This window comes from Eucalyptus grandis, chromosome 10 (genome assembly GCF_016545825.1).
Source record: "Eucalyptus grandis isolate ANBG69807.140 chromosome 10, ASM1654582v1, whole genome shotgun sequence".
Taxonomy (NCBI): domain Eukaryota; kingdom Viridiplantae; phylum Streptophyta; class Magnoliopsida; order Myrtales; family Myrtaceae; genus Eucalyptus; species Eucalyptus grandis.
Genome location: NC_052621.1, coordinates 37,209,755 through 37,219,478, shown reverse-complemented (window position 1 = coordinate 37,219,478; position 9,724 = coordinate 37,209,755). Strand labels below are relative to the sequence as shown.

General features: G+C 39.8%; 1 protein-coding gene across 1 annotated transcript; it reads right to left on the bottom strand.

Moving 5' to 3' along the window:
* Nucleotides 1–230: 230 nt before the first annotated feature.
* On the bottom strand, nt 231–8,479 carry LOC104423162 (pleiotropic drug resistance protein 1). Its single transcript, XM_010035631.3, has 24 exons — nt 7,922–8,479; nt 6,614–6,734; nt 6,346–6,434; nt 6,080–6,164; nt 5,804–5,963; nt 5,625–5,701; nt 5,381–5,434; nt 5,204–5,294; nt 4,801–5,102; nt 4,416–4,697; nt 4,031–4,347; nt 3,762–3,922; nt 3,567–3,670; nt 3,309–3,471; nt 3,115–3,231; nt 2,829–2,962; nt 2,377–2,709; nt 1,936–2,226; nt 1,772–1,855; nt 1,551–1,684; nt 1,211–1,438; nt 956–1,127; nt 608–862; nt 231–491 (listed from the first exon to the last, which is right to left on the bottom strand). The coding sequence occupies exons 1-24, from the start codon at nt 8,263–8,265 to the stop codon at nt 231–233; spliced, it is 4,359 nt and encodes a 1,452-aa protein (XP_010033933.2). The 5' UTR covers nt 8,266–8,479.
* Nucleotides 8,480–9,724: the final 1,245 nt, after the last annotated feature.

The window sequence follows — 9,724 nt, the reverse complement described above, 5'->3', positions numbered from 1 at the left end:
GACATTATATCACGAGTCAGTCCTAATGTCCATTTCTCAACCGAATCAATCTATGAAATATTTAGATATCGAGTAAGATTACAGTCGATTAAACTGGAAATGATCTCTGCAGGGCTCCTGTTCATAACATGAGTGCTGAACCCGTGCCTCTTCGATCTTGTGCCTCCTCAATCAGCGATGGGAATGCTATTAGCCATGTGCCGTATGTCACCATGAATGCTAAAAGACTTTTATCGCTTCTGGAAATTAAGCACCTTGATGGAAATGGCGAAAATGCAAGCAAAGAGAATGGGGAACACGAGGATCACGCCGGCAGCCACCCCCAGGAAGTCATGTCTGAAACCCAAGTAATCTTTGATGTATTGTTTCACCGAGCCGTCATAGTCCTCAAGCATGTCCTCCACATCGCCATACTGGGAGGCCACCAACCCGTATAAAGTCCAAGCGACGGGGCATGCCCAGTAGAACCATCTCCACCAAACAGGCATCCTCTGGTAAAGATACAGCAAGTGATGGTAGTCTATCATTATCAGGCATCACTACCATTTTGGAAACAGAGAGAGGAAAATCAGCAAAATCATTGAAATGGTTGCTAGATAGAACTTACAGGTCGTGGCACTAGGAACCCCGTGAAGAGGTTCCATAGAAGGTAGAATGCAAAGGAAACGATGCCGGCAATATGATGGTTCGGGGTCAAGCCTGCTGCCATCATGCCGAAGAAGGTGAATAACAACATGGTGAAGAACTCGAAGAACAAAAACCAGAAAAACTTTTCAGCTGTCCATTCGAATCCAATCATCGCATAAACTATGAGGGTGTACGTTATGACTTGGGCAACGATGTAGGGGACTTCAATCAGAACCTACAATATCGGGATTTAAACCACGTAAGGAACATAAAATTAGAGTACTGATTTTTAAGAGAAGATCGAGATCATTGTGAAGCAAAATTTTACCTGCGCTAGAGCATATGCCACGGCTGAATACATCCCGGCAGCTCGCTCTCTATAAAAAACTGTTCTTTCCACCGATACAACTGGTTGCACGGGAGATGCATTTTGGACCCCGAGAAAAATAGAGGTAGCATACATTGAGCCCATCGCATTAACTATGTCTAGTGTTCGGTTCCTGCAAGATCCAAAGGTTGATGAACACACATCCAGTTTGATGGTACACGGGCTAAAAATTTTACGTATCTAGGCAGGACTTACGTTTTAGATCCGGTATCCCAGTACATACTCCCGAAAGTTAAGGCCACGAGGATTGTGAAGAGGTGCCGAACGGCTGTATAGTTTGTGTTGCGCCAGTAAGACCAATGTTGTTTCCATAAGCAAGCGATGAGTTGGGTGAAAGTTGACTGTGAATACTTAGTGGCGAAGTAGAGATCCTTGGAATTAGGAGGAGGTACGCTCAATTCTTTGATCAAAGCCTTGTTTCTCCTGGAAAATTGCAGGATGTGTCAATCTAACTCTCTGCAATCTATGTGAGTGTTGCCTCTTATGGTCATTAACAAGGCTAAAATCTGGTCCTTTCAGAATGCACTGAACCCACCTGTACAAGTCCGAATTTTTGTAGAAATCAGCAAAATCAATCCCCAGGGCAAGTTCTTGTGCTGGTGTTGTGACTTCAAGCATCCAAGTTGCTGGATTATAACCGTCTTCAATTTTTCTAACTCCTCGGATTCCCTTTCACATGAAGGTATCTCTTCTTGGTGATTTAGTGAACTTTGAGAAAAAGGGAAATTGAAACCTTACCAGCCAAGCAACTCGTACCTCAAAGTACTCGATTAGATGACAAGAATGACGACCCAACGGACCAACATATATCTCTTGCCCACCTCGTTTCAATAGGAGAAGCTACGGCAGAGGTACATGGCTCATTTATCAATAGCATTATGGACAAATTCTTGTACTTAGGTTGTGGTGACATTACTCACCTCATCAAAAGCTTCAAATATGTCAATGCTGGGCTGGTGGATGGTGCACACAATAGTTCTCCCTGTATCCCCTATATTCCTTACTGCTCTCATGACAATAGCAGCAGCTCTTGCATCGAGCCCAGATGTGGGCTCGTCCATGAAAATAATGGAGGGGTTTGCTACTAGTTCAACCGCTATGGTTAGCCTTTTTCGTTGCTCTGTAGAAAGACCATTGACACCAGGCAAACCGACCAAGGCTTGTCGCAGTGGATTTAGTTCCACAAGCTCCATGACTTCCCCAACGAACATCTGTAAAGTTTTTTTGAAATACAAATGATATGATGGATAAGAATGACTCTTGATGACAACTTCACATCTAGCTGGACAAAAATAGCTTTAAGTTTGGACTTTAAAAGAAGCAAGAACTTGAAGAGTTTATAATGAGGGATAGAGGCCGACCTTTCTGGTTTCATCGTCGATGTCAGCAGGTAAACGCAACCATGCAGAGTAAATCAATGACTCATAGACCGTGACATGAGGTGAATGGATGTCGTTTTGTTCACAGTAGCCAGAAATCCGAGCGAATGTCTCTTGCTTCTTTGGATACCCCGAAATCATAATGTTTCCTTCGATGTATCCTCCAGTTTTTCTGCCAGCCAACACATCCATCAAAGTAGTTTTACCGGCACCTGTGGCACCCATCAAAGCTGTGAGAACACCCGGCCTAAAAGCACCACTTACACTCCTTAAGAGCACTAATTTATCCTCGGGAACACCTCGACTCTTCATTTCCTGCCAACATAGACAAAACAAGGTACTTAAAATGGCAATACTCGGGCATGAATATATATGCTTCTATCAGGAAGAGGTACTATCTTGAGATTTCTCATGGTTCAACTTGAACATCTTACCTGTGGCATATCAACTGAATACTTGACCTCATCGAAAGTGATAAAGTGTTGCTCAAATGGCAGGACCATTCCTCTTTCCCCATTAGTCACGCCGGCCATCTGGGGACTTGTAGATGAGGATCTGGGTGAACTCACTGCAAATCCGAAAAGAAAACGTTGGTTAAGACATAACGCAAGTCCTTGACAAAAACAGTTGCTCTTTTCAGCCTCTACTTTTAGTCCTTTGTTCATCACCCACCTGCTAAAAATAGACAATAAAATCTGAAAGAAACAATGAGACTATTACCAGGTGCTTGTTGGTGACTAGAACCCCGAGATGCCAACTGAACCGATCCTCCTTCTCTATGATCATTTTCATTGCTTTGATGATCTTCTGATTTTAGTGACTGAGATCGGCCAAAGGCTGCAAAATTGCTTAGAGAAGTTAGGCTAGCTCCAATGGACTGAAGCCTAAAGAAGAAGAAACTGGAATCCACTTACGGTTAAGGAAAGTGAGAGCCAACGGAAACGTGATGTTGAAGAGCAAAGTGTATCCAAACTCTGCCCCGACTCCGATCCAATACCAGGAGGCATTGGTAAAAACTTCACGTGACTTCAAAGATTGAACTCCTAGTGTTTCATTTGAACTTGAATTGAAGGGAACCTATCACATGGCATACATAACAAAAATCAAGTGGTCTGAAACGATATTCATGGAGAAATACGAAATTCTGTCATCGAGCAATTACAAGGTTTCACCTTGTTCCAGTTTGATGATAAAAACTCATTAGTAGCTAGCGCATTCTGCCCGTACATTAAGGGTGATACCCAATAACCCCAAATCCACCATTTCTTTATTTCCTCTGCAATTGGTATGAGGATTCGAAATTAGCACTCCTCTTGACTAAAGAAGGCCAAAGAAAAAAAGGTTTTGAATTCTACTGGACACTATACCTCTTGAAAGAACAACACCACTTAATGCAAAGAGAATGAGCAGAAAAAATGTCCCTAATGTGTTGGCAACAATAATGTTTCTACCCACTGCCCCAATTGTCCGAAATAATGCCGATGCCATTTGCTGGACGAGCACAAGCAAAAGGTACTGCCTGAACAACCTGCAAACACGACACAGACACCTCATACATCGATCCAGTTAAAATTTTACGAATGCAATGTTGGATTTGCCATCTTTCAACAGTAGAATTATCCCCTTTCTTTCTCACCTATCAGCATGTGGACCAAATCCGATGACATAGTAGGTCATGAACACCCAAACTGCAACCTCCACAAAGGTGATAGGGATCTTTAAAATCCAATTTGGAAGAGCATATGCCCATGCCGGGTAAAAGAGGAGATCCCTCTGCTTGTAGAAAACCGGGAGCTTGGCAATTGTCATGCTAATCTCCACCATTCCATTGAACATGATCATAGTGAGAGAGAAGAACAATGCGCCAATATAAATCCCTCCATCGGTTGTGGTATCCCGAGGCATCTTAGTCCGAAAGAAGAGGGTCATCGTAATAAAGGCGACAACAGCGAGCTGATAAATGAGTTAAATCGTGTTATGGTTAGTTCAAGTTCGTAATGAGAATTGAAGTCAGCATTTACCTGAAAGATCTTGAAAATGTAAACGAAGGAGTTTCTCCTCATGAGCAAGTATTCTCTTGAAGCACAAGCTTGCAGCAAATCCTTTACTCCTACCCCATATTTTTCGGTAGTCAAAGCAGCTGGGTGGTTCTTGCTTCGATTGAAAGGAGTGGAAAGCTCATCCCTGAGTTTCCTTCCCAAGTGAAACGAATGGAATGCTTCTGCAAACTCCCCAACCGTGACAAAACTGTAAGGCTCATTTTTACGTGCCCAATATTGCTGCTGATCTTTCGGTGACGTTACCTATCAATAAAAAAGGAAAATGTGTTATTGCAAGACACTTGATTTGAGAATGCTTTTGATCTTCAAGAAGCGCAGGGTGGAAAATTGTTATATTTCAATGTACTTCTTGCAAGAAGTCGGCAACACCCTTCCTTTCAGGGCATTTGAATCCCATGGATTCAAAGAAATCTAGGATCTGCTCACGGGGACCATGGTACACGATCTGGCCATCAGATAGTAGAATAACGTCATCAAACATATTGTAAGTCTCTGGAGCTGGCTGGAGAAGGGAAATAACGGTTGTGCCTTCGAAAATGTGATTGAATTGCATCAGGGACTTCACTATTTGGTACGTGGTCGAGCTATCAAGCCCAGTAGATATCTCATCCATGAAGAATGCTGTTGCGGGCCCGACCAGCATCTCACCTGGCAAATGCAGGTCAGTGATCAATTTTGCTGACTAGACTAGAGAGGGAACATCGTATATTAATTTCCTGGTATCTACAAGGATGGAAATTGCTACTAACCTGTGGTCACACGCTTCCTTTGTCCTCCAGAAATACCCCTGATCATTTCATCTCCAACCATGGTATCTGCACAAGCTTCTAGCCCCAAAATCTGTGGAAAATGGACATGTTCATTAAACGTTTATTTCTCCAATTTGTTTGTGTGACTTACTTTTTGTGATCCTTGTCAAAGTTTACCTTGAGAACATAATCTGTCACAACGCTGGCCTCCTGACCTGGCATTGCTGCAGCCTGATGGATTTCACACCACAAAAGACCCCATAAGCAAACTCAACACTGTTTTCTGCCCGTGGGAAAGAAAAGAACTATGCCAGTGTTGTACTCAAAAACCATTTGTTCCTTGTCGAGTTTTCTTATGCATGATGTGTTCCATATCCTTGTTTGATTTGGAAAACGGGAGAAAAGCGACTATTAGCATTACCTTCATGTAGACATCGATATCAGGATCTGGTTTTATATTTGCTGCTTTCTCTCTTCTCGATAGCTCTGCCAACATATCTACAGAGTGCCACAAACGGATCCACCTTTGTCTCATTATACAGATATCTCATATTCAAACCCGACTATGTAAATGATAGAAGAAGAAAGATTTCTAAGTACCATATTGAGTTCCGACCCCCTGACATCTCGCAGAGAAGGCCAGAGTTTCTCTTACTGTCATTTCTCCGATGTGAAGATCATGTTGACTTATGTAGGCCGCAGTTCTTTGGGGCACAAACTCATTGAAGCTATGTCCATTGTAAGTAACCTTTCCTGTCGTCTAAGTAACAGTATTTGTATTTTAGTGAACTTTGAGACAGATTTAGTTTCAGCGACTACACGTTGGAAATCGGGTAAGAGAAAAGGTGTGAAATTAAATGAAATAATTGCATTTACCTTCAGTTTGGGGTCAAGCTTGCCAGCCAAAGCTAACAGGAGTGTGGTCTTCCCCGAACTAGGAGGACCTAAAAGCAATGTCATCCTGCAAAAACGGAACGCAAATCAGAAACCGGTTGCGAAAAAGAAGAAAGGAAACAAAAAAAAATCTTCGTCATTTGGTTCAAGCCAAAAAAAGAAAAAAGAAAAAAAAAACTGAACTTAGAAGTGAGATTCCATTTCATATGTGATTTAAAGTTGTTTTTAATTTGGTTTAATTTGCCCACCTGCCAGGTTTGATGATCCCACTAACATCTTGCAGGATAGTCAAGTGTTTCTTTCTGCTAGGGAGGATGTGCAGGGAAGTCAAGATGCCCTTCAACAACAAAAGGAAAAAGGTAAAAAGAATAAGAATAAGAAAATATTAGACAGAAACATATTTACTACATTTGAGCATTTGTATATAATTAATGGTCAGTGTTCTTGTCTCTGCTAAATGAAAAATAAAAAAGTGCGCTTGTTATGTTTGATGTGCTTGCTGGTGCTGGTGATTACCTCTACAAAATTGAGACTGAAGTTAATGAAATTGGGCAAAGCTCTGCTTCCTTCAAAAGCCTCCGTCTCCACATTCAAATGCTCATATCTCACTTCAATTGTAGGAAGATCAATTCCCACTCTACAACGAAAACCACATTCATAAGAACCATAATTGGACAAAATGTCACTAAAACTGCTTTAACAGTCGAACACAATTTGTGCGAAAAATATGTATAAAGAAAAGAAATATTCATTTTGCATTACTAGCTCACAAATGCTTAATTACAGCAGATAGTCACTTGTATGAATAGTTACCGTGGTAAACGAAGAAAAATATTACTTTTGCAATTTCATTAGGATTGGTAAGGTAATGCATTGTAACTTCTATTCTATCAGTTGGCAGCTTCTTTCAATGCCTTGGCAATCCAATTACGACAATTCTATCATCCTATTTCCACAAAAAAAGGGATATGTTTTTACAAAAAGAGTTGGTAAGTGTCAAAATACTATTAATAAAAAAAGTGACGGGTCTCCCAATTTCTCAATAATTTGTTGCTAACATACTAACACTTTCATAAAACTACTAAATCATTTGACAGAAGATCAACCTTTCTAATCTTTTGGTAACTTTGACTTGTCTTTCTTACCAACATCTTCAATTTACCTTTTCTTTTTTCGAATTTATCCATAAGAGACTAACCAACTTTTTTTTTTTTTTTTTAAATTAAACTATCAATTAGTCTTGGAATACCCACTCTTATTTGAACTATCTGTCTTTCGTTGATCAAGGATCAATAATTTGCTAAGGAATTCTAAGTTTTTAGAATTATAAGAATACCATGATATGACGGATTTACCGTTATGATGCACTTATTTGAATACTTACTAACCATTTGCTGCTTCATTTTATAGAATAAACAAGTTAATATCATTGCTTTTTATGAAAGACTAATCACAAAGGGATTAGAATATTTATATAAGTGGATCCAATTAAAAAAATAGTAAAATCTACCACATCATTTAGGATTTGTTAGTTTGGAGGAAAACTATTTCAGAAAATTATTTTCCAACTTTTCAATATTTGGATGATGGAAAATTAATCGATTTATGGAAAACATTTCCCATGGACTGAAAATAACAAGTTTAAATTGAGAAAAGATAGTTTTCTCTTTTGATAAGAACGAAATCACTCTCCTTAAACCACCAAGTAAATGAAAACTAAACATTTTATTAGAAAGTGATTTTTATAGAAAATATTTTATTTTACCATGAAATTTTCGGTGAAACAAAACCACACTTAGCATGGCATTTCTCAATATCTTTTACCTCGCGATGCGGTTCTTTAGCTTCAACAAGAAGTTCTCATTGTCCTCTTCGGCCACCCTCACCAACCTCTCGAGCAACTTCTTCTTCTCCTGGAAGCCGAGGTTCAGCACATCGACCTCATCCCCTCCGCCACGCGAGGCGGTCAGGATGCCCTTCCTCAGGCGGTCAAATGTGGGGAGCCGCTCAAGGGCGGCCCATTTGAGAGCTTCCTCGTCGTCCTCATCCTCGTCGCCTCGGCGTGATAGGGACCCCGAGAACGCCTCGTCCATCCCACGGTTCCTCCACGCCCCGGAGACACTCGCACGCAGGCTCCTGCTCACTCTGTAGACATCTCCTCCCTCCATTGATGAGTCGAAGAACGAAGGCAATGATCGACGGACGCGTCCCTGATATTCCTTCTTTTATGTACGTGCGGAAAATATGGGCTATGGATTGAGCACTGTTGCGAGGGAATGCATTTATGTACATACAGAAAAGATGGGCCTATGAATCGAGCATTGTTGCAAGGGAATGCGAGAACACACACAGACCTGAGCAGGTCCTTAAAAGGCTCAAGGAGGAAACATGGGAGAGATCCGTCTTAGAGTGGAAGACCCCGCATTGTTATTTGTATTCCCTCTATAGCAGGAAGACAAAGATAGAGAGGTTGGGACAGCTGGAGTGCCATAACTTGAGACGGATGACACTTAACTACCATAACTTTAAAATGGTACACTTAAAGTGCCAATATCAAAGTAAAATGGGACACTTAATGCCACTCCAAAGCAAAAATCCAGCCAAATGGCCGACGTGGCAATTTTCCGGCGAAGTTTGGTCCAAAACGGCGTCGTTTTGCATGCTAACGTGGCGGAGAAAATGCAAAAACGACGCCGTTTCGTGTCTACGTGTAAATAATAATATAAAAATTAATTAAATTAGATTTAAAATTAATTTTATTTAAAATATTCAAAAATTTTAAAAAAATTTAACATTTTTTAAAAATTAAGAAAATTTAAAAAGGGGGGAGATTGAACGGGGGGTGAGGGCTGAGCCAAATTAATTAAATTAGATTTAATAAATTTATTTTTATTTGCCTTGAGTGTTTTGCCAAATAAATTTATTTTTATTTGTAATTTTTATTCATTTTAAAATAAATTTATTCGTAAAATAAAAATAAAATAGAATAAATAAAATAAATTTATTTTAAGGATATTTTTATTTTAAAATAAAATGATATTTTTATTTTATTTTTTATGATTTATTTTATTTTATTTTATTCTTTATTTTTTTGTTACTAAATTATTTTTATTTTTTATATTAAAGGTCGTCGGTCGTCGCCGCCGTCATTCGAAAGGAAGAAATTTTGTGTCGTTATTAAACGAATTTCTATTTTTAGAGTAGAAATTTTGTGTCGTTATCAAACGGTTATTTTTGCTTAGAAACTCTTCTAGAAATAGAAATAAAAAAAATCTATTTCTGTTCAAGAAACTATTTCTGGAACAGAATGGTTGTCATGCGCCCCCTAAGTGTCCCATTTAACTTCAAAACTGGCACTCAAGTATACCATTTTAAAGTTATGGCACTTAAGTGTCCTCCCGTGCCAAATTATGACACTTGGGCTGTTCTTCTGCCCAAAGATAGATAATGAAATAAGAGACCTCACGATGGGGAAGTAGACTCTACATTGGTGCTTGCATCGACTATCAACAGGTAGACTAATATAGTAGTCACCCGCGTCTGGGGTGAGTGAGGATGGGTAAAGAGTCCGTTGCAAAGCTAGCATGCCTTATGTCACTGCACATAATTGCATGCTAGCTTTGTATC

Bases quoted from the DNA above. Each gene is read 5' to 3' on its own strand.
- LOC104423162 (XM_010035631.3), bottom strand. From the start codon at position 8,265: ATGGAGGGAGGAGATGTCTACAGAGTGAGCAGGAGCCTGCGTGCGAGT. The intron at 4,348-4,415 runs GTAAATGCTGAC...CTCATTTATCAG, and splicing joins ACATTTTCAAGATCTTTCAG to CTCGCTGTTGTCGCCTTTAT. The intron at 1,439-1,550 runs GTGGGTTCAGTG...GCAATTTTCCAG, and splicing joins AAAAATTCGGACTTGTACAG to GAGAAACAAGGCTTTGATCA.